Source organism: Rhinatrema bivittatum, chromosome 3 (assembly GCF_901001135.1).
Source record: "Rhinatrema bivittatum chromosome 3, aRhiBiv1.1, whole genome shotgun sequence".
NCBI lineage: Eukaryota > Metazoa > Chordata > Amphibia > Gymnophiona > Rhinatrematidae > Rhinatrema > Rhinatrema bivittatum.
In genome coordinates this window covers 121,110,856-121,136,502 of record NC_042617.1, presented here as the reverse complement: position 1 = coordinate 121,136,502, position 25,647 = coordinate 121,110,856, and the positions used below count along the sequence as shown (strand labels likewise).

Below are 25,647 nucleotides of genomic sequence, written 5' to 3'. Positions count from 1 at the left end.
CTCCATTGCAATTATATCTTTTTTGAGATGCGGCGACCAGAATTGTACACAGTATTCAAGGTGCGGTCTCACCATGGAGCGATACAGAGGCATTATGACATTTTCCGTTTTATTCACCATTCCCTTTCTAATAATTCCCAACATTCTGTTTGCTTTTTTGTCTGCTGCAGCACACTGAACCGACGATTTCAATTTGTTATCCACTATGATGCCTAGATCTCTTTCTTGGGTTGTAGCACCTAATATGGAACCTAACATTGTGTAACTACAGCATGAGTTATTTTTCCCTATATGCATCACTTTGCACTTATCCACATTAAATTTCATTTTGATGCCCAATTTTCCAGTCTCACAAGGTCTTCCTGCAATTTATCACAATCTGCTTGTGATTTAACTACTCTGAACAATTTTGTATCATCTGCAAATTTGATTATCTCACTCGTCGTATTTCTTTCCAGATCATTTATAAATATATTGAAAAGTAAGGGTCCCAATACAGATCCCTGAGGCACTCCACTGCCCACTCCCTTCCACTGAGAATATTGTCCATTTAATCCTACTCTCTGTTTCCTGTCTTTTAGCCAGTTTGCAATCCATGAAAGGACATCGCCACCTATCCCATGAATTTTTACTTTTCCTAGAAGCCTCTCATGAGGAACTTTGTCAAACGCCTTCTGAAAATCCAAGTATACTACATCTACCGGTTCACCTTTATCCACATGTTTATTAACTCCTTCAAAAAAGTGAAGCAGATTTGTGAGGCAAGACTTGCCTTGGGTAAAGCCATGCTGACTTTGTTCCATTAAACCATGTCTTTCTATATGTTCTGTGATTTTGATGTTTAGAACACTTTCCACTATTTTTCCTGGTACTGAAGTCAGGCTAACCGGTCTGTAGTTTCCCGGATCACCCCTGGAGCCCTTTTTAAATATTGGGGTTACATTTGCTATCCTCCAGTCTTCAGGTACAATGGATGATTTTAATGATAGGTTACAAATTTTTACTAATAGGTCTGAAATTTCATTTTTTAGTTCCTTCAGAACTCTGGGGTGTATACCATCCGGTCCAGGTGATTTACTACTCTTCAGTTTGTCAATCAGGTCTACTACATCTTCTAGGTTCACTGTGATTTGATTCAGTCCATCTGAATCATTACCTATGAAAACCTTCTCCATTATGGGTACCTCCCCAACATCCTCCTCAGTAAACACTGAAGCAAAGAAATCATTTAATCTTTCCGCGATGGCCTTATCTTCTCTAAGTGCTCCTTTAACCCTTCAATCATCTAACGGTCCAACTGACTCCCTCACAGGCTTTCTGCTTCGGATATATTTTAAAAAGTTTTTACTGTGAGTTTTTGTCTCTATGGCCAACTTTTTTTTCAACTTCTTTCTTAGCCTGTCTTATCAATGTCTTACATTTAACTTGCCAACGTTTATGCATTATCCTATTTTCTTCTGTTGGATCCTTCTTCCAATTTTTGAATGAAGATCTTTTAGCTAAAATAGCCTCTTTCACCTCCCCCCTTAACCATGCCAGCAATTGTTTTGCCTTCTTTCCACCTTTCTTAATGTGTGGAATACATCTGGACTGTTCTTCCAGAATGGTATTTTTCAACAATGACCACGCCTCTTGCACACTTTTTACTTTTGTAGCTGCTCCTTTCAGTTTTTTTCTAACAACTTTTCTCATTTTATCAAAGTTTCCCTTTTGAAAGTTTAGCACGAGAGCCGTGGATTTGCATACTGTTCCTCTTCCAGCCATTAATTCAAATTTGATCATATTATGATCACTATTGCCAAGTGGCCCCACCACCATTACCTCTCTCACCAAATCCTGTGCTCCACTGAGAATTAGATCTAAAATTGCTCCCTCTCTCGTTGATTCCTGAACCAATTGCGGCGGTTGGGTGCACGTTGGATCCAGGCGGCGGCGGGACACGGCGGGCGGGTGGGTGCCTGTTCATCCAGGCGGCGGCGGCGGCAGGAGCCGGCGGGCGGGTGGGCGCGCGTTGGATCCAGGCGGCAGTGGGAGCCAGTGGGCGGGTGGGCGCGTGTTCGATCCAGGCCGCGGCCGGGTGGGCGTGCATTCATCCAGGCAGAGGGAGCCGGCGGCGAAAGCGGCCTCCGGAGGCCGCTTTCGCCGCCGGCTCCCACTGCCGCCTGGATCCAACGCGCGCCCACCCGCTCGCCGGCTCCCGCCGCCGCCTGGATGAACGGGCGCCCACCCACCCGCCGGCTCCCGCCGCCGCCTGGATCCAATGCGCGCCCACCCGCCCGCCGGCTCCCACCACTGCCGCCGCCTGGATGAACGGGTGCCCATCCACCCGCCAGCTCCTGCCGCCGCCTCGATGACCGCACACCTGGGGGATTCGGAAAGTGACAGGAAAGTGACAGGTATTTATACATATATATAAACAACTTACGCTGCAATGTTAATATGGAGGTCGTCCATGGTTTTTTACACTTTACTCCCTTTGGTTTTACCCCCATTTTTTACACTTTATTCCCGTTTTAATTTTCGCCCTGCGCCTTGCTTCGGGAGGGGGGGGAACCATCCACTTCCTGGTGCCTGTCATTTCAAATGTCATTTAAAATGACATTTGAAATGACAGGTACCAGCGCACCCAGGATACTGTATAGGCGCTGTATTAGCGCCTATACAGTAAAATGGGTTGCGTGGGCCTAACGCTTGCCTAACGCTTCGCAGCCGCGGCATGCATTTGCATGCAATTTGAAGAGAGTATCAAGCGGTAGGTGAAGAGAACTGTGCGTGCGGGGAACGAGGGTGCGCCCGGCACTGCCGCACTGTTTCTACCGTGGCCTTAGAGTATCGATCTGACGGTTAGCTTCCCTAATCTCTCTTAGCATTTCACTGTTCGTCTCACCATCTTGACCAGGTGGACGGTAGTATACTCCTATCACTATAGTCTTCCCTGACACACAAGGGATTTCTACCCATAAAGATTCAATTTTGCATTTAGTCTCATGCAGGATGTTTATCCTGTTGGACTCTATGCCATCCCGGACATTAAGCGCCACACCGCCTCTCGGGTGCTCCTCTCTGTCATTGCGATATAATTTGTACCCCGGTATAGCACTGTCCCATTGGTTGTCCTCCTTCCACCATGTCTCTGAGATGCCAATTAAGTCTATGTCATCATTCACTGTTATGTGCGTTCATTGCACTGACATACGTGTTTCAATCCATTGTAAGTATTTTCATGTTGGCCTATATACACATGCATGTTATGAGATAAAACACATGAGTATTTTATAATATGCGCGTATGTGATATACGCATGTTCTAAAATACTATGGCAAAACTATGCAGGGTCATATACATAGGTATATGTTGCCACATGCAGTTGTTTGAAAGTTATCCCCTATGGCTCCATTGCTTTTTCAAGTAAGCTTAGGTTAACTTTCCTTGTTAGTTAAGCAAGAAAAATACATTGTTTCCTAAGCCTGTAATAATTTAGTATTTTCTATTCAGTACTCAAATGTCTAACCTTTTGGTTAAACCTATAGAACAGGAAAGTAATTGCCTAGTTCCTGTGTGCCACAAACAGACCTGTTCTTCAGGATATTCAGGATGAATATTGATGAGACTTGTAGCCTATGAGCAGTGGCCTATGAAGCAGGGAAGCCAGGACTGCCCCCTATGCTCTGGAGCTGATGCCATAGTCAAAACAATAAAATATTAACAAGACTCCAACCTTATTTCTGAGCCAACGAGAATAACAGTGAATAATAAAATGTATGTTAGCTTCCATTAAAGTTACTTCTAATGGTGATAGTCAGTACCGAATTCCGACTTCATATAAGTGATTTAATGACTCTCATAACATCCCGCAGGCTCTTTTGGCATCTCTGCTCTTTATCAAGCCGCAATTGGGATCATCTTTAATCATTGGTCACAAATTCACTTATGTGCATTTTTTTGTTAATTTTTTCTTTTAAATAAAATATTTCTTAAATAGATTAGTTCAAGAATACTTCCCTTTCGGGGATCACAGTTCATGGAGGGTACAACCCTTCCATGGAGGGTACAACCCTTCCAGGTTCCTGGAAGGGTTGTACCCTCCATGGACTGTGATCCCCGAAAGGGAAGTATTCTTGAACTAATCTATTTAAGAATATTTTATTTAAAAGAAAAAATTAACAAAAAAATGCACATAAGTGAATTTGTGACCAATGATTAAAGATGATCCCAATTGCGGCTTGATAAAGAGCAGAGATGCCAAAAGAGCCTGCGGGATGTTATGAGAGTCATTAAATCACTTATATGAAGTCGGAATTCGGTACTGACTATCACCATTAGAAGTAACTTTAATGGTTGGCCTCAAGAGCTCCTTTGCTCCTGTCATTTAAGTAGATTTTCAGCTGCCTAAAACTATGAGTGTACTTTCAAAATGCCCACAGACTTGGCTGCTTAAAAAAGAGATGTCCTAGGAGATGTGTATTAGATGTATGCATGTGTCTTACACTTTCAAAAAGGGCATGCCTAGATAGCAAGCTGCTAAGAATCCTAACTTTACACAACTCTTTTGCATCGCCTAAATGTATGTGCATATATTTTCCACATCACAATCTGACTGTCAGATTGGGAAGATAGGTACCTTGTGTTTGAAAATCCACTTGTTTTGTGCAGCTTTCAAATTATGCAAATAACTTTGCAGTTAAGCCTATAGAAAATGTACCCCTCTGTGCTTAGGAAAAGAGACTGATGAATTAGGCCCTTTGCTGTTCAGAAGCTAAATATTTTCACAGGCACACTCTAACTTTTGTGTTATTTGCTATACTAAAAAAAAAATTAAATTATCAGCTGATATATCAAGAAATCAACTTTCAACCTTCTGATTTTATTTCCTATCCTGCCTGCACTTTCATCAGTTCAGATATTTTTTTTCTTTTTTGTTCAGCTCTTACCTTCCTCATTCCAGGGCAATGTCTTGTCCATCAGATGTGAGGCACAGATGCTAATTCCAAGCTCACTCTCCATGTTAAATGCTTGTCTGTGGTCCGTGGATCTTAAACAACAAAGGGAGGGAGGGAAAGAAGACATACAATAGGCAGAAGAGTTAGTTTGTTTGCTTATATCTTATCAAGTGTCTAGCTGATCAAGCAATTTACTGCGTTCAAGGTCTGTTTATTGGATGCTTTTTGTTTGTTGTTAGAGTGTCATAATGAAAAGTCTCAGGACTTTGCCATTGCTTTATAGTCAGTCAAAAATGCAGTGGAAAATTCTTGTCTTTCAAGGAATTAAGCATTTTTTTGTTAAGGCGATCTGCTACGTGTAAGCTGGTACAAAAGCAGGTGGTTTCACTTTGACACAGTTGTGACAAATAGCAATCAGATATCAGAGCACAAATAGAGCATGATGTGGTGCCCTGAAATGTGTCTCAAACTAGTTCCTGTGCTTGAAAAGTGATTCAAAGAACAAAAAGAACTCCATTCAAAAATGAAAAATAAATTATGCATGCAATTATTTTTCATAGTGTCATGCTCTGAGCTCTCTTTCCATTCTGTCCTGGCTGGATTATCAGAATTTTACATTCAACAAGTAACACGTATGTAGCTTGTGATATTAATTTCTGTAAGCACATAGAGGTCCGTATTTAAATGGGAAATTCTCATCTTACATGACAAGTTTAATTTATCAGTTTTTACTGTTTGGCTTACAGGTCTTACACACTCTAGACGCAAAACAGTCTGAAAGCTTGCTGAGTACTTGCAAAACGTCTTTTACTCTGGGTAAAAAAAAACGATATCAGGCAATGTCAGGTATTTCATTCGTAATTGCTATCAGTGTAACTGGTACTCAGGGGTAAGATGCCCTGATGGTGTAAAGGTTTTTTACTAAGTGGTTGATCGATGTAGTAAACTGTAGGTAAAAGCACTCAGTAGCAAGGGTGACCAGATTCTCTCTGTGGCTGCACTGAATGATGGTAATCCAGACCATGGAAAAACTACAGATACTCGCAAAAGTGTGGTTCCAAAACTGGTCTGATATTCACAGGAACAATTCACAGGAACAATTAAGTGAACACAGTTCACAAAAGTTGTTGCTGAGCTTTTGGGTTCAGATTCACACTTCCAAATGTACAGTTCAGATTTTACTTAAATCTCAATTCCAAATCATATTCTCATAACCACGTTTAAGGCTGTTTTAGCATTTTGCTTCTCCTAGCGTTCACAAGGTTTCCAGATCTCACCAATCTCTGTGCTTCCATAGTTTATCCTTACTGGATCTTTTGTGTCCCCAAGGTTACACAATGAAAGGGTTTTGAATTATACTCACAGTCCTACTCTTGGATTGTATTTCATTGGGGTCACTCTATTGTTTTGATACATGGTCCACTAGGAGCCAGGCAATGTTCTCTCTACTAGACCTCCTGCAAACACTAACATCTCAGGTCTTGCAGCGTACTGCCTCAGCACATACTTCTCCTAGAGCATGCTCGCAACATCTTTTCTGTGGGACATTACACCAGGGCCCTAAAACCCAGGGGTTCCCCTCTCTCTGAGCCATACCATGTTGCCAGGGACTATATCAGCATACTCAATAAAAGGTGCATTTTCAAAGAGGTGTGCTGTACACATTATCAGATGCACGCACAAATAGCACATTTTCACACAAATGCAATTTTATAAACCTCTCACATACATGTGCAAGTAATGGTGTGCAAATAAATTTGTTTGTATAAATGTGGGACAGCCCAGGGAAGTTCCATGGCAGGGCCAACATTTATGTGTATAAGATACTATTTTCCTATCTAGTTTACACAAATTATTAGAAAGATCTTAGATTCACTTCAGGCTGTACTGGTGGGATTTCCAAGTTGAGAATCCTGAAAAAGCATACCCAGGCAATGACAGCACTGGAATGTTCCAGAAAGATGTTCAAGTTCTTCTGACTACTAACAGCTATGGTATACAAATGTAATTTTACCTGTTTCAGGCATCCTTCAGTTTGGAAACATCTACTACAACATCATAATGATTAAACTTTAGTGGTATACACTATCTTATTTAAATCAATGTAGAAATTAATTTTCTACCGTTCTTCTATAGATCCAAAGGGCCCCTTTTTGCACTAAATCTCACCAGAAATAAGACAGTGTTGTGTTCCGCGGTCGTGGAAGGCCATGAATGCGGCCCCCTACCTTGCCCGCGATGGCGACCCACCGCGGGAACTCCGGGGGAAATCCCTGACCCGATGCCCGTCACTTCGGCGCGGACCCCCGCTCTGGCCGCCGGGTGGGGAGCCGTCTGATCCTCCCTTGCGGCGTCCTGCATTTCCTCCACGGAGGAAATCCAAGATGGCCGCAGCCATCTTTAGGCATGAAGCCGCGCCTCCTCATTAGATTTAAAGGGCCCTGATCCCTTTAACCAGGTTCAGCTGTTCCCTATGAGTCAGAGCACAGGAAGTATATAAGGAAGCTTCCACTGCTCATTCCTCGACTTGGCAATGTCCTCCAATGTAGTCAGGTCTGCTTGCTTCGGTTAGTTCTTCCACGTCGGATCTTTGTTCCTGTCTTGTCTTGGTGATCCTGGTTCCTGACTTTGGATCGGCTAGCAGTGATTCCTGGTGTTTGACTTCGGATCGGCTAGCGGTGATTCCTGGTGTTTGACTTCGGACTGGCAAGCGGTGATTCCTGGTGTGTGACTTCGGACTGGCAAGTGGCGATCCCTCGGTGTGTGACCTCGGATTGGTAAGCGACTACCCTCTGGCACTTGACCTTGGACTTCTTCTTGACCATCGTCTCCAAGGGCCCATCTAAGTCCCAGTGGCCCGGGTCCCTACGGGCTCTTCCCGGGGGAACTGCGGGCTTCCAGGGGTGAAGCTCCAGCCAGCCCTTGCACCGTATCCTCGACTTCTTGACCTCTCAAAGGTCCACCTAAGTCCCAGCGGTCCGGGTCCCTACGGGCTCCTCCTGGGGGGACCGCGGGCTTCCAGTGGCGAAGACACACTTCTTTTCTCAACGTCACGACTCTTCATCTGCCTCCACAGTTGCCTATGTCTCCAGTGCCGAGGGTCAACTGGTCACGTCTTCTGTTCCTGCCTCGTCACCCGACGGGAGAACCTACGGATCTCCTCCTAAGGTATTCAATCCTCCCGTCGGCCCAAGGGTTCACAAGCCTGAGCATAACAGACAGAATCCATAGCATTATGATTACTACTAGTTTTGTGCAGCCTGCCAGACAGATCAGGCTGTGGTTGACTTGACTCAGACAACCCCATAATTTGTACATTATTACTAGTTCTATGCAGCCTGCCAAATAGACCCAGCCAATTTGCTATTTGTAGCCTGTTAGAGCAACCCAATTACCATCCTTTTTCTGTTCATCCTTACTTTCAAACTGTTGCCTGCTGCTACCAGCCTGGATACCCCTATGGCCTGCAGTGTCACTAGGTTATACTTCTTCTACCTCATTCATTTTTTTGCACTAAGGATCCTCTGTGCTTATTCCATCCTGCTAGAACTCTATTACTGTTTTAGCCTCCACCAATTGCTATGGGAGGGTATTCCATCCATCCACTACACGTTCCAGGAAAAAATATTTCCGGATGTTGCTCCTGAGTCTACCTCCTTGAAGTCTCACATGATGACTCTATCTTTAGAACTTCCTTTTCACTGAAAAACATTTCTTATGCATTAACATCTTTCAGGTATTTGACTATCTATCATCTCTCCATTTTCCTCTCCTCTATACATATTTAGGTTCTTTAGTCTTGACTCATAGGACTTTTGGTGCAGACCCTGCATCATTTTGGTTAACCTTTTCTGGATTGCTTCCAATCTGTCTATATCCTCCAGAACTGTACACACTACTCCAGGTAAAATCTCACTAACCATTTGTACAATGGCATAATCATATCTTTCTTCTACTAATTACTCTTCTCCCCCATGCATGCTAGCATCTCTTCAACTCTGGTCACCAACTTGTCATGCAGTTTTGCTACCTTGAAATCACTAGAAATTGGCTTCAAAATGCCTACCAGGGGAATGCCCAACTCTCCCCCAGGGGTAGAGTGTCCCATTAATAGTATTAGTACATTCCAGAGATGAATAGATTTTAAGATTTGCTACTGAAAGGAATGAAAGAATTCAAGCTATAGTTCAGACCTTTCCCAGGTCTTTGTCTTTATTGTCCCTGTACAGTGAGAGATATGCAAGCAGCTGTGAAGCCATAAAGCAACCTAAAACAACTGTGCCCTTCATCAGTTTTCTCTGAGCCATATTAAAGACACAATAATGCTCCTGCTCTACCATACTAAGCCTTATTGGCTCAGCAGAAGAAACAATAAAACTTCACTGGAGACCAGATTAGGCTGGTTACAAAATGGAGATTCTTTTCCTCTCAGACCCCATTATCTTTGCCATGGTATCCTGATCAGCTTTCTTACATATTGCTACTGAGTCTGAGGAAATCTGAAAACTTCCTTTTGGCTGTCAAATTGCTGCAACACTACCTTTTCTGCGCTTTAAAAAAAACTTAAAATTGTTCATCCTCTTTTGACGTGCCTTTAAAATTGACCAGTGCTGGAAGAATTTCAGATATATCCATAAGCTTCTCATTTTCTATCCAGCAAACATTAAATAGCCCATAGGAATAAAAGGAACTTAATCAGCTCTATCTAATACTTATAAATCTTCCTAAGTGCATCACAAATACTAAATATACTATATTTATATAAGATGTGGAAAAAGACCTTCAGCATATAGGTCAAAAATTCTCTTTCTAAGATGCATGCACAAGTAGCGCTTATTCGCGCTACTGATATTTTGTAAACCTCGCACATATGTGCGGAAGTATCGGTGTGCTAATAAATTTACTTGTGGAAAAAGGGGTGTATCTGGGGCAGGTCAGGGGTGGACCAAACATCTCTTGCTTCTCCGTTGCCGCTGTGTGCCGAGGAGGAGCCGATCCATCTTCAAAGCCCCTTCTAACGATCCTCCTCTCTGCAGGCTTCGTGGTATTGAAAATTCACTACTATATTCTTCACACTTTTTTTCTATTTTCCTCATTTGGGTTTGCTTTCCATTTTTTGAATGATGTCCTTTTGGTTTAATTGCCTCTTTCATGTCACTGTTAAACCATCCCATCAGCCTTTTGGTTTTCCTTTCACCTTTGTTAAAAATGGGATACATTTTGTCTGACCCTCAAGGATGGTAAACAATATCCTTGCCTCCTACAAGTTTTTAACCTTGTGAATTGATACTTTTAGTTTTTTCGAATACATTTCCTCACCGGTTACTTATACTTCAAGGGATACAATTCAGAGTTTTAATTTTGATTATTAAATGTATAATAATGGATGGCCTAAAATGTATCTCTGGTCTGTTGAAAAATGTTATTTACCTTTTCATTCCCTCCATTCTTAAGGAAAGTCTTTTTTGACAGTTGCTTCTTTTAAAGTGAGCTGATTGAAAGACACTAGATCATAAGCCTTTTCAATTATAGATTCAATCCTGTGGAACTCACTGCTTGAAGCATTGCGATCTTTGGATGATCTGGGAGTATTTTGTAAACAACTAAAAGCTAACCTGTTCCAAGAAGCTTTTGTCCATGTTGTTGTTTGATATCTAGGCAATCTTTTATGTTTTTAACCATGTAGTACATTTTGTTTATGAATGTTATGTTTTGATTTGTTATTGTACACTACTTAGCTCAGATTGTTCTGCTATAAGTGGTAAATTAATGTCTTTTAAATAAATAATTGTTATCGTAATCTCCCTTTTTATATAGCAACATGATACTGCACTAATTTGTCTTAGTATTCACTCTACAGTGATTATGTCATATTTAATTAAATTATGATCACTGTTGCCAAGTAGATCCACTACCTTCATCTCTTGCACCAAGTCCTGCATTCCACTGAGAACTACATCTAAGATAGATTCCCCTCTCATTGATTCCATAACCAACTGCCCCATGAAGCATTTATCGATGGCATCTAAGAACTTTACCTCCCTTACATGTTCTGATGTGACAGTTACCCAATCAATACTCAGATAACTGAATTCACCCATTATTATTGTGTATTATTGTGTTGCCCATTTTACTAGCCGTCTAATCTGATAGCATTTTACAGTCTGCTTCCTCAACCTGATCAGACACTAGTATATTCTTCCCTTTTACCATTCGAGTTTTTATACATAAGGATTTCAGAGTGCAGTTTGTTTCCTGCAAAACTTTTATCCTGTTTGACTCTATACTATCCTTAACATACAGTTCCACCCCCCTCCACCAATTTTATCTGCCCTGTCATGTCGATATAATTTGTACCATGGTATCACAGTGTCCCACTGGTTATCCTCCTTTCACCAGGTCTCCAAGATGTCTATATCTTCCTCTAGCACCATACATTATAACTCTCTAGACTTATTTTCAGATTTCTGGTATTTGCATTTAGACATTTTAAAGTTGGCTTATTTGTATTTTTATATGTACCCACAACCTGCTATTATCAGATGATTCAGGCTGTTTGCAGTCCATTTTATCTGTGTGCTCTGTATTTAAATATACCTGGGCTTTTTCATCTTTTACAACCATCTACTGGGACATTGTAACTTACTTGGATTGCCAGTATCCTTTGAAGATACCTTTCTGTAGCAGGTGTAAATCTCCACAGGTCCTTTACCCAGGGCAGTTTTCAAAGGTAAAGCATACTCATACTTGTCCTATGAAAACAAGTGCAAAGTCCACAGACAAGAGTACGCATGGTTTTATGCAGGCAGATTTGAAAATTGGCCTCTTAAAAGACAAACAGATGAGAGATCACTATTGGCAAGGCCAAATTGGATCAATGTAAAATAATTATCAAGCTTTGGTGTCAGCAGACACAGTTTGTATTGGTGCAGCATTCTCAAACAGGTGCATTATAAAATATTTTCAATAGAATAAACTCCAAAGATACGCCCTAATTTTCAAAGAGCCACATGCTCAAATACCGGCAGTTACGTGTGTGGCTGGGGCCTGCACACGCTGCGCGCATTTTCTAAAGGGCCCGGCCATGCGTGTAACCACCGATACACACACAAATGCCATACCATGCCCCCCCAGCCAGGGGTGGGGCTGGGGGGCATGGTATGGGCTGGGAGGGGCGGGACGGAAGCTGGCCGGGACAGTGGCCATTAGCTGCTGTTTTGGGAAAGCGTGCTCTGGCAGCTGGCCAGCGTGCAGAGAATACTGCTGCTGCAAAGGAGCAGTAAGTATTAAAATAAAAAATTTTGGGAAAGGTAGGTTAGGTTTAGGGGGTGGGGAGAAGAGGGAGGAAGTTTAGGTAGGGGGCAGACTGATAGGGAACTGGGGAAGGCCCGATTGCGTCGCCGCACATATTTAACGAAAATTCACACCCCCCCCGCCCGCGCCGCCCGCACATGCACGCAGCCATCAGATTTTATAACGTGCGAGCGCCTGTGTGCACATATGATAAAATCGGTGCGTCCATGTGCATACACCGGGAAACGCGCACACATGGATGGCTGCGTGCTCCTTTTAAAATCAACCCCTTATTGTTTACTTTTATTGGTTTGCAAATACGGAAAATTCCATCAGTTACCCTTAAAATTTAGTCAGGTTCTCTCTTTTAGCATTTGACTCTATTTGTCTAACAGAATATCATTCTATATGATTTGATCTAAACCTCAGACAGATGAACCTGGCTTCTGTTTAAGATATATAATTAATCTGTTCACAACCAGGTATATTTTTTAAACCCCTGCACGCGTAAATCCTGAGGTTTATGCTCGTGGCCAGGCCTTACACGTGCCAGGCGAATTTTCAAACAGGCCCGGCCACGTGCGTAAACCCCGGTACGCGAATAAGTTCTGGGGCCTGAAAAGGGGGCAGTCCGGGGGTCAGTGAGGGGCGGGGCTGGAAGCGGTCAGTACAGTCCTTAACTGGAACGGACTGGGAGGGAACTCTAGGAGACCTGATTGTGTCACCGTGCGTAATCATAGAAAATTGGTGCCCCTGCGTGTGCCATCTGCACATGCGCACACGGATTATAAAATCCTGCTTGTATGTGCGCGCAGCCATGGGATTTTATAACATGCACGCGCATGTTATAAAATCGGCGCATCCATATGTGCGCACTGGGAAGTGCGTGCACATGGACGTGTTCACGCACCTTTTAAAATCTACCCCAATTTATATATATATTCTTTGTATGTTTTTTTTTATGGTTTTAAACATTATGCCATTTCTGGTAATCATGACCAAATTCACAAAACACACATTAGAACAGGGCTCGTTTTTCTTCTCTGGAAATCAGTGAGTATGACAACATACACTGGGAGCTCTAGAGGAGTATTATTTTAATTTTAATGGTGGCCACTGATATCACGTTTGAATGCTATTAGGATGCAGCGCAGAAGTGGGTGAGGATCTATAACATAAAACTGATGAGTATGATAAGTACATAGAATTCTGTTTGCCATATTATTCCACTTGGAAATGCAGAATTAAAGGTCAACAAACATTTAATTTGAAGATGATACCTTTTTGTGGACTAACAATACATCTGTGACAAACTTTGGAGAGTTATTCTCTCATCAGGTCAGTGAAAAAACAACACAGTTACACTGGATTTAAACAGTATAGAGTCATCCAGGTTTTAGGCTGTCTGCATAAGCCATGATAGCTCAGCAAAGGGATGGTGAAGAGTAAGACAGTAAAACATAATTGGGTAGATTTTCAAAGGGGTACGCGCGTAGGATACGCGCGTACCCCCCGAAAACTTACCCCAAACCCGCCCTGCGCGCGCCAAGCCTATTTTGCATAGGCTCGGCAGCGCGCGCAAGCCCCGGGACGCGCGTAAGTCCCGGGGCTTGCATGGAGGGGCGTGCCGGGAATGACGCGGTGTTTCGGGGGCGTGTCTCGAGTGACGTGGCGTTTCGGGGGCAGCGCCGCAGGCGTGGTTTCGGCCCGGGGGCGTTCTGGGGCATGGCCGCAGCCTGCGGACCAGCCCCCAGACCGGAACACGGAGTGGGGCAGCCGGCCCAGTGCGCGCAAAGTTATGCCTGCTTCCAGCAGGCGTAACTTTGCCGACAAAGGTGGGGGGGGGGTTAGATAGGGCCGGGGAGGGTGGGTTAGGTAGGGGAAGGGAGGGGAAGGTGAGGGGAGGGCGAAGGAAAGTTCCCTTCGAGGCCGCTCAGAGGGAACAGGCAACGCGCGCCGGGCTTGGCGGGCGCAGGTTGCAAAAATGTGCACCCCCTTGCACGTGCCGACCCCGGATTTTATAAGATATGCGCGGCTACGCCATGGAAGACCACATTGTTTGCCATGAGGGACCATGGAATGAACACCTTGACCTAAACAATCATAAAACTGGACATTGCATCTCTATAGTCCTACTAGGATACTCTCTGAGAATTTCAATTTTGTGCCTCCTTGTGAATGTGAAATGATTTACTTTTCAAAGGCTTGCTTCAACTCATTAGTTAGTTTCATCCAGTTTTTGTTTAGTTTTATTCAATTTTTGATCTGGCAATTTTCTCCTCTCTTATAGTGCTGGAATTTCAACTCAAACCAGGTGTGGGACCTGGTGCTCTGCGCCTGCATTTGCAGCTACCTGGGGATTTTTCCCCCAGGTGGCTGCAAATAATGTCTCAAACTTACTTTAGTCTAGTCATTGTAGACCAGACATGCGTCTGGTTCTGTAGAGACCCGTGGAGGGGAGGGACAGGAGAGGACTAAAGGCTTCAACAGCGAAACATGGAATGTGTTATGGATGCCCATGGCACGTGGCAGCTGGAGCTGATACAAAACTGCTCCCACTCTTTGAATCACCGGAAACGGGCCAATGTACTTGGGACAGGCCCAGAAAACAGCAAGGTAGGCAATCAAACAACGCCGTGAAGATAACAACAAAGAATAGATGCCCAAGGGTCTTTTTCCAAATCTTTAATTGGTGGAGATGTATGTGATTAATTAAAAGTGCCCAATACAGCAGCCTGGGTGAGGCATTATTGAACTCGATTCCACACCTGTCGAATGTTGTGGGCCATGAATTGGGCAGCTGGAGAACTGTCAAAGGAACTGGAAGTGGTAGCCGAGGTTGTCGTTCGAATACCACGGAGAATGGAGATACATCGGTGGCAGCAACGATGTGGGTATTATGTGACAACTCAGCCCAGGGTAACAAATCAGACCAGTTGTCCTGCTGGTCATTCATGTAGGAACGAAGGAATGTTTTCAAGGTCTGGTTGGTCCTTTCAGCTTGACCATTGGCCTGTGGATGATAGGCCGATGTGAAATTCAATGTAATATTAAACTTCTTACATAGGGAGCGCCAGTACCTGGTGGCAAACTGTGGTCCTCGATCTGAGATTATTTTTTTTGGGAGTCCGTGGAGGCGAAAAATGTTCTTTAAGAACAGTTTCACTAGTTCTGGGGCCGATGGGAGGCCCGGCAAGGGAATAAAATGATCCATTTTTGAAAAACAGTCAATGATGACCCAAATTACGGTGTTCTGGGAAGGAGGCAGGTCTGTGATGAAGTCCGTTGAGATGCTGGACCATGGCTCGGTAGGTGCTGGAAACGGCTGGAGTAAGCCCCAAGGCTATCCGGTAGGTGGCTTCTTTTGGGCGCAGACAGAACATGAATCCACATAATTACGGGAGTCCTGCACCATGCACCATGTTGGGCCACCAGTAGTATCTCCACAGCATCTCCAGGGTTCTGGTACGACCCGAGTCTCCTGCCAACTTGGAATCATGGGCTCATCTCAGAACTCATTCACATAATCTTCGGGGAACGACGGTTTTCCCCACAGGTACTGTGGTAGTCACGGCAAGGGATATGCAGGCAGGATCTATGATGTGTCTGGGAACATCAGGGACATCTTCTGGCTCAAAGGATCTAGACAATGCATCAGCACAGAGGTTTTTGGGACCTGGGCGATAGCACAGGATGAAATTGAAACGTTCGAAGAAGAGTGCCCACCGGGCTTGTCTAGGATTCAAGAATTGAGCCTCCTTCAAGTGCTCAAGATTCTTATGGTCTGTGAAAATGGTAAATTTGTGTTGCGCTCCTTCCAACCAGGGGCACCACTTTTGGAGTGCCAACTTGACGGCGAGGAGGTCTCGGTCACCGACGGTGTAATGCTGTTCTGTGGGAGAGAACTTATGGGAGTAGAACGAGCAAGGTATCTATTTACCCTTTGGAGAAAACTGACTTAGGACGGCTCCGGCTCCAATTGTGGAGGTGTCGACTTTGACGATGAATGGACGTCTTGGATCTGGATGCTGAAGGCAAGGTCCGGAACAGAAGACTTCTTTTAACGTCTGAAAGGCGGCTTGTGCTTTGGGTGTCCACACACGAGTGTTAGCCCCTTTCTTGGTCATAGCAGTGAGCGGAGCAGCTAGGGTAGAGTAATTGGCAATGAAGCTCTGGTCATAGTAAAACCAAGGAAACATTGTAGGGCCTGTAGGCCTACTGGCTGGGGCCAGTCTCGGATCCCTTGGACCTTTTCTGGGTCTATGGAGAACCCTCGATCCGATATGATGTACCTTAGGAAGGGTAAGCGGTTGCTTAAAGAGACATTTTTCTAACTTGGCATAGAGAAGATTCTCTCTTAGATGTTGGAGGAAGATCCGAACAAGATCTCTATGGGAGTCAAGGTCTTTGGAAAAGATCAAGATGCCGTCAAGATATACAACTACAAACGTATACAAGAGGTCTCGGAGGATTTCCTTCATGAGATGTTGAAAGACCACTGGGGCATTGCATAGCCCAAAGGGCATCACTGTATACTCGTAGTGACCATCCCTCATATTGAATGCAGATTTCCAGATATCTTCAGGTTGGATGCGTACCAGATCGTACGTACTCCTGAGATTCAACTTGGTGAAGATTTGTGCCCCTTGTAGGCGGTCAAATAGCTTGCTGATCAGAAGCAGGGGATAACAGTCTTTGCGGGTTATGGCATTGAGCCCTTTGTAATCAATACAAGGGCGTAGACTGCTGTCCTTCTTCTTAACAAAGAAGAAGCCCGCTCCGGTGGGAGAATCAGAAGGACGAATGAACCCTTTCTCTAGGTTCTCCTTGATATACTCAGACATAGCTAATGTCTCGGGGTGAGACAATGGGTAAGTTCTGCCCTTGTGAGGTGTTGTGCCCGGCAGAAGCTCTATGGAACAATTGAACTTGCATAGCGGAGGCAAGGTATCCACCTTCTGCTTCGAGAAGACGTCTTCGAACTCAGCCTACTGAGTAGGCAAACCAGATAGAGTGGTAGACTTCATGACGGAGACTGCGGGGGAGACCTGACGTAGACATGTCTTCTGGCATTGGGAACTCCACTGCACCAACTGCAGGGAATGCCAATCGAACTGGGGTTCATAGACCTGGAGCCAAGGCAGCCCCAGGATGACTGGATGAGTAGAACGTTTTAACACATAGAAGGGCATCTCCTCCTCGTGGAGAGTGCCCACGTTAAGATGGACAGCCACTGTTCGATGGGTGATGAGTCCTGGAAGGTGTTCCCCTTGAATAGAGGTGATGCGGAGACTCACATCCAATGGCTGAAGAGGAATGTTCAAGAGCTTGACGATGTCATTCATGATGAAGCTGCCACTTGCTCCTGTATCGACAAGAGCAGTGGGGGTGAAGGCATGGGCCTCGATGCCCAGAGAGACTGGAAGCAAGAGTTGAGGGCCGGTGACAGTCGCGCCTAAGCTCGGGACCCCTGCAGGGCTCAGGCGTTGCAGTTTCCTGCCGAGCCGGACAAAACTGCCGAAGATGTCCGGAAGTGCCACAGTAAAAGCAAAGACCCTCCTTCCTCTGACGAAGACATTCAGTCAGAGTCAGTTGCCCATGGTTCACCTCCATAGGTTCCACCACGGAAGACGGTGGTGATGCTGGAATCTTGGCAGGAGGACTCGGGATCTGCGTGGGACGTGGCTTAGGAGAGCAGGAAGCCTTTACATCTAATGCTAAGTGATGTTGGTCCTCATTTTGATCCTTTTGCCGGAGACGATGATCGATCTTCCCAGTGAGGGAAATCAGGTCCTTTAGAGACGTGGGAGTCTCACAGATGGACAGTTCATCTTTGAGTGCGCTGGAGAGTCCATCTAGGAAGATGGCTTGCAGACAATCTTCTTGCCACCCGAGCTCAGTAGCCAGGGTCCTGCACTCCACCGTATACTCGGAGAGGGTCCGCGACCCTTGGTGGAGGTGGAGTAGATCATGGCTGGCTACAGCTTGAGGGCCTGGGTCTCTGAAGGTCTGCTTGAAGAGTGCAATAAACTCGGACAACTTGGAAAGCATAGGATCAGATCGTTCCCATAAGGGAGAGGCCCATGCCAGAGCCTTCCCTTCCAGGTGGGAAAGAATGAAGGTCACTTTGATTATTTCCTTCGGGAACAAGGATGGTTGCAGTGCAAATAGCATGAAGCACTGGTTCAGGAAGCCATGACAGGACCGTGGGTCCCCATTGTATCGAGGAGGCGCAGGGAACGCCAACGATGCTTTGGGTAGCATGGAGGCCGATAGGCCCATGGGATTGGCCAGGGCTGTATCTTGCAGCTGGGAATGGAGTTCTTCCATCGAAGAGGCCAGCGATTCCAAAGCCCTGTGATGTTCTTGGATTCTGGCAGCCAAACCCAGTAGGGCCCTGGAGGCGGGAGACTCCGCCGAATCCATGGCCTTGGCAACCTGCTGTGCTTGGAGGAGGACCCTTGTCTTGGGGCAGCGGAGAACGGCTCCCTGGTAGGGACCAGGAATCACCTGCCCCCAGGGGGCAGAGCACAGGAGGAGACAGAGGCTAGGATAAGCTTCACCACTGGAAGCCCGAGGTCCCCCTGGGTGGAGCCCATAGGGACCCGGGCCGCTTGGACTTAGGTGGGCCTCGCAGGGTCTCCCGGAGAGGTAGTAGAGAAGCGTGCCCACGATCAACAAGGGAGCGCAGTCGGGCTTCACACCGTTGGTCTGGAGAAGCAAGGAAGATCCAAACAGTGTAGATGATGACAAGGCAAGGGACAGAGCCAGAATCAAGAGATGTGGTCAATCAGGCAGAGGACAGATTCCGGAGGTCAGACGAGGTCACAAGGCAGGCAGAGGTCAGGATGCAGGCAGCAGACAGGAAGGTCAAGGAACAGGCCGAGATCAGTACCAGAGAGACAGTCCGGGGGTACTACCTGGGAAATGAACAGACAGACGCAGGAACAGAAGGACGCTGGAACAAGGCTGGAACAGTAGGATCCTGGAACAAGACTGGAACAAGGCTTAGAACGCAGATACAATCTTAGCACAATCCCGACCCGATTGCCAAGGCAAGGAATTGCAGGCAGGAACTTCCTTATGTAGTTCCTTCAATCAGGGCATGCCACAGATTCCTACAAGAGGCCCTACAAGAGGCCGGGCAGTCCGTGCGCGCGTAGGGGCGTGGACAACGCCACGGGAGATGCCAAACTCTGGCGTGAGGGCTGGAGCGCAGTGGAAGGCCCGGCGACTGCCGCCGCGGGACGCCAAGGTCCGGAGGAGCTTGAGGCTGCCGCTGGGGAGGCTGTCCCGGGAATTGTGGTGAGCAGGCCCGTGCGCAGGCCGGATGCGGACGGGATGCGCAACATGAGGGGGATATTATTAAGTATATTATTTGTAGGAAAAAAAAATTAGACAAGGAAATTTTAGACAAAACAATTAAATCAGTTAAAGCAGTGGTTGACTGATCATCCTTCTAATGAGCTTTACCATCAATTTTTCTCTTTAAGAAAAGTGCTAAATGATAGTTTACCTAACAAAGCGACTTCATTTCTGCTTTCCCTAAAACAAACTTTTTCTTTTTGGAAACAAGCCTGATAAACCTTTGGCCAATCTGATTAGAGGGAAGTGGAAATCTATATTTGTGTCTGGGTTGAAATCACAAACAGGAGGGATGGTTAGCTCAACACAAGGGATAAGTAAAATATTCTAGGCCTATAATACAATGCTGTACTTGGCAGAGAAAGAAGATGTAGAAATCAGGGAACAGTTTATGAGGGGTGTCATCCATCCTTCCTTAACACCATGCCAGTTGTAAAATTTAAATAGGCCTATTCAAGGTTTAGAAATTGCATCTGTATAAAGGACTAGAGAAGAACTTGAAGGCTCCCAGGCCTGATTGGTGGACTGCCCATTTTTACAAAGCATTAAACCCCCCAAGTGTTGCCAAGCATGAAGCAGCTATCTGAAGCCATGGTGCTTTGAGTGAGATGCCAGATTCACTTAAAATGGCCCATGCTATTCTCTTCCCTAAACCAGGACGTGACCCCCAGTTGGCATCCTCTTACTGTCCTATCTCACTTTTGAACACGGAGATTAAGATTTATGTGAAACTGCTGGCAAATAGGCTTGTAAATATTCTGCTTTTCCTAATTTCTAAGGGACAGGTGGGATTTGTGAGGGGACGCAGATCTGGTATAAATGTGACGAATTCATTAAGGGGCAGATTTTGAAAGGGTTACGCGTGTAACCCCCGAAAAGCTGCCCCTTCCACCCCCTGCGCACGCAAGCCCAGGGGCTTTCCTGGGCGACGTGTCGTGGCTGGCTCGTCATCGGTGGCGTTCCGGGGCGGGGCCGCGGTTCCGGCCCAGGGACGTTCTGGGGGCGTGGCCACGGCCTCCGGACCAGCCCCCGGACTAGAACATGGCATGCTGGCAGCTGGCCGGCGCGCGCAAGTTACATCTGCCTCAGATTGGGGCCACCGACTTGGATCTATGGGGGCATGGTTGCCTTGTCTCTCATCCCCTGTTGTGGAGATTGTGGGCAAAGGCTTAAAATCAGTGACTATCCCACAACAGGCTGAAGAGCTGTCCTGCTGGATTTATTTTTTTAAGTGGCCTATTGAGATCATGTTAATTCTTTTTTTGGTGCCCAATTACTTTTTGTTGCTCAATTAGTTTCCTTTCTCTTTTTTTTGTATCAAACAGCCACCATGAGGGCAGAGAGGGGAATCAGAGCACTCACCATGGTGCATTGGCAGCGAAGAAAGCGTGAAGCAAAAGGGCTAAATCAGGGGTAGAGCCTTGCTCTTCTCTCTCCCCAGTGCCAGCCCCTGCCCTTTTCCAGCTTCTAAGTATAAAATTGCTGAATGGGCAATTCTTGATTAGGGTGTTCCACTCCTTTCTCTCCAGTGCCCATTGGGTCTTAAACTTCATGGGAAGGGGGCAGGCCCAACATCAGAGGCGGCGCCAGGGGTTGCGCGGTGACGTGGCACACATGATGATGTAATCAGACCACAAGGTGCTCTGACGTCATCCAATTGCGTGGTCGCTCTCTCCAGCTCCTTGGTATCTGCTCATTGCCGACCATCACTCCCTCGATGTCTGCACACCCGCATGACACCGCTTATATAGCTGAATAACTTATTGGCTAACTCCAAATATTGTAGTTAATTGGCTATCTGAACTCTGTCCCGGAATGCTCTTGAAATGACTACCATATATTCATATACATTTTATCCGGCTAATGACTTAACCAGATAAAATATATCCAAATAAATAGCCCTGATTTTTAAAATGTGCCATTTGCTCAGCTAACTTTTGAGTTATCTGGGTAAATTCCTTTTACTATTGATCTCAAAATATTTATTCCTATTAATGCATGTTAATGTTTGTTTAATCTAAATGTTTAATATTTACTTGCTAACAATGCCTCTTGAACATTCACTATTGAAGAGAACAGAGGCCATTTCATGCCATGACCATTTATACTTAAGTGGAAAGTAGCATCAAGAAAAGAATTTCATACTAGCTTTAGAAAACCAAGAGAAGCAGACATGCAATCTAAAAATCCTTAAAATACAGGGCTGGAAGATGACCTGTATGAAATAAGTTAAGCATTCAATTACTTCAGCACCCTGTCCTGCACTTCATTACTCTCTCAAATATAAGTTGGATGCTTTCTTTGCTCCGGATTTTGACATTTCTTGCCAAAAGCTTATGGTATACTATAAATTCAAAGAGGAAAATAAAATAAGGCAGCTTGGTTCCTATCCTTGCCATGCAGTACTTAAATCCATACTATATTCAGCATGTCTCACCTGTTAAATGCATTGTTCTGAGTTGTGCATTGTGAGAAGCGCCTGCTGTTTGAGCCGGAGGGAGGGTGATTGTCCATAAATGATTCGTCCCCTCAAGGTGTCACAGACAGATCAACAAAAGCTTCATTTACAGCATCCACTCCATCCGAGGACCCCAAGAGCTCTGTTAAGATGATTAACCTGTGTAAGGCCAATTTCCTCACAACAACACAAACAGGACAGATCGCTACCTGAATTCATATATTTAGGAATGTTCAGTACAACTGCTGTAAACATTACCGTACAAAGACCCTGTTTTGGAAAGCCTGTGCAATTGGTCAAGCTGTGCATTTTTTATGCACTGAAAAAAATAACTCCGAACAATAATGCATTCAGGTTTAATTGAAGTATACTCTCACCTTATGGACAATTTGCACAAGCTTTTCTGCAAAAAAATGTACATTCTTGTAATGACCATGAACTAACCCAAAATACATTTGCAGCGGGAAGAAAAAAATGGGGAGTTTGAAAGTATTTTTACACAATTATTGTACCATTCTTGACTTGTTTCGCAAATTGAACCACGTGACTTGGGAACAAAATTCTGTAAATACTGTGGTTAATGGTAATTGTGCTTCTTCTACCACTGCTAAAAAAGAGAAAAAAAAAAGCTACTACAAAGTCTAAGCGCATGCATCACTAAAATGAAAGCTATGAAGCTAAAAAGAGCTTAAAGAGGAAAACATTATTTTACTATCAAATATAATTTAAAAAATATACAAAATCTACAAAATTCTTATCGAGAAACTTTAAAGAAGCAATGTTCAAATGGCTTGCATAGTTGTTGATTATGAGCGAGCTTTTAACACCCATACAGTACTTTATCCTAATTTTGAAAGTGAAAGCCACTTGTCTATAAAGTATGCACATTTAAAGCATCCGCTGTTTTGTGTTATTTCGTACATCTGTTATTCTGTGTGGGCAGCCAATGAGGATACAATAGCGTGCATACTTTTTAAAATCTTATATAGTTTTGCTCAGGGTTTCATTTGTAGACAAAAAAAGAAGTGGAACTGTGGAGCAGGGATGGAGGTAGGAAGGGAGTGGAATTGTGGGGGACCAGAGCCCAGTGTGATCGCTCTCTCGAAAATACACACTCTTTTACACATACACCCAAACACCCTCCTCCTTATTGCCGTGATCCTCTACTTCCCAACTGTACCAGTGTGCAACCCCCAACCATCTTTCACCCACCAGTGCTCACCCCCTCTCCTCTCTTTTCCTGCAGGCTGCCTGGAGGGGAGGGGCTGGAGCAGAATACCCTTGCTGCTCTGCTTTTTTAAGTCTGAAAAGAAGTGGTGGAACTCCAGTGTCCCCCCCAGCAACTTAAGCCCGGGGTGGGCTGTTTTCCTCCCCCAGCCTAACAGATCCCTGGGAATGCCTCCTTCACAATCCCGCTAAATGTATGTATGGCATACATTTATGGCATACATAAATGTATGGAAGTCAGCTAGAAAAAAGGGTTATTTTCAGATAGGGTGATCTAGGCACATGAATCCATGGCGAGATTGCTTTGAAAATAGTCCTCCTAATAGGGGATTTTGAAAGCCATATCTTCGGACAAACTATGTTGTTTTGAAAATTGCTCTCTCTGTATGTGAATACGCTACCACGCATGGTGCCAGTACATGCGTATCTTTACCTGCAGTGAGAAGAGGCATCCCCAGGGGCGGGGTCAAGGAGAAGCTTGCACTTACGCACAGACGTTTGAATTTTCAAACACATCCATGGACTTTTTTTGGGGGGGGGGGGGGGGAGTACAAAATGGCAGCTGTAAATGCACACAGGTAGTTTTCCTGACATTATTTCCAAAGTGAAAGTGTGCGTGTACTTTCACTTTGAAAATTGGGACACTGTCTGGGCATATAAAGTACCCACAGATGTTGTACCAATGTGGGAAGTTTGAAAATTACCCCAATTGTATAAAGTACTTAAATTATTTCACCATATTCAAATTATCTTTTAAAGGTATATAGTGCTTAAATAAGATATATTTTTTTTTAAATTATACTTCTCAACATAAAGAAAAATCATGCAGAAAGGGTCTGTCGAAAGTATGCAAGTGACCAGGGATGTTTTTTGCACCCTTTTGGAACCAACAGTTCATGCACATTTGGGGGGTGGGGGGATTTCATTTTAAGTAGCCTGCATGTATATATGGGTACTGTAGTTCTACCACATGCACGTTGGGGCCAATGCAATAAAGTGTGCGTAAAAACGGGCGTCCAAACTGGGCGTGTTTTTTTAACGCACGCACATCCACCTCTCCTGGGCGCCCGATGCAATATGTAAATGAGCTGCCACGCTAAAACAGGGATGAAATGTACGTCTCTAGCGCATCCTTGGCATCAGGCGCCCAGGAGACGTAGCTGTGCGTGGGTTACCAAAATGGATGCTAAATTTATGAGCATGCGTTTTATCCCATGGTAGCGAATTTACCAGCACAATATACATGCACAAAACACACGGCCTAGAGCGTGTATATTGTGCGCCCAGAAATTGTTTTTTTCCCTTGCCTTTTTTTTTTTTCAGGATGCTGTTGTCTGTGGTTCCTCCTACTTGTATCGCGACTATACTAGGTAGGATAAAACACGGAAAAGCAGTATTTTTTTCTTTTTAAGTAGACCCCTTGACGTGCAGCAAGACTTTACACCTGGCTCCGGGGCAGGTGTAAAATTTGGCGGGTTAATAATGGTGCCTTGGGAGCACAGTGATTTTTTGCATTGCAGGATAATAGCTAATAGCCTCATCTACATGGCATTTCCAACTGATGAGTGCTATTAACTATGCCTTGGTTTGGAAATGTGTTTTGGAAGCACCGATCCCCTTATTGCATCAGGGGTTCTGGATGCATGGCCGAAACGCGTTTCCAACTGCTCTTTAACCTGTGCGCTAGGGCTGGGCGCACTTTATTGCATCGGTCTCTTTGAGGTTAATTTTCAACTAGAATCTACCTAGCTAGTTTCTCTTTGACAATCAGCTAAAAATACCTGTGTACTTTGCACCTATTATTTGTGTAGGTAGCTAAGGGAGGCAGGGTAAAATATCATGTGTACTTTTGAAGATCCCATGTTTTACTCCCCGGATCTGAACACCACCCTCTCCCCCCCCGGGATGCTTCGATTCAGTGCAATTAAAAGTATACACACTGTGGTAAACAGCTTGGAAAATTGTTCACTTGGCATTGTTTCTCTTTTTTTTTTATGCTTTCCAACATATGAAATGTTGTAAAGAATTATGTAGAAGGTATCCATGCTGTCTGACCCTCTGTCCATCAGGAAAAAACATTTTCCATGGGAGGAACAGAAAGTCACTGAATTTGGCTTGCTGGAAGATAATGTGACTATCTTGGAAGGTTTTCATGGCTTACTTTTATATAAACATGGTTACAATGTGCTTCTTTCTCTGGGTCTTACTGAGGATATTTTTATGTAGTCCTCTTCTATGTCCCTACACTGTTAAGATAGTCACTACAAAGTTCCAATCCAACTCTTAGGTTTGTTAAGATCATGGAGGAAGAACTTTCTTCAAGGTCCCTAGGCTTGGGACATAGTTAACAATTAAAAAAAAAAA

At 44.6% G+C, this 25,647-nt stretch overlaps 1 protein-coding gene across 1 annotated transcript in view; it reads right to left on the bottom strand.

Annotated features, from left to right (window-relative positions):
- The window catches only part of WDPCP (WD repeat containing planar cell polarity effector), a 714,814-nt gene that overhangs the window by 68,210 nt on the left and 620,957 nt on the right, over nt 1–25,647 (bottom strand). Inside the window, exons 15-16 of the mRNA XM_029593664.1 lie at nt 22,036–22,198; nt 4,932–5,032 (exon numbers count right to left, since the gene is read on the bottom strand). Of these exons, the coding sequence (XP_029449524.1) occupies nt 22,128–22,198 (71 nt within the window). The 3' untranslated portion in view covers nt 4,932–5,032; nt 22,036–22,127. The remainder of the gene's footprint in view (nt 1–4,931; nt 5,033–22,035; nt 22,199–25,647) is intronic.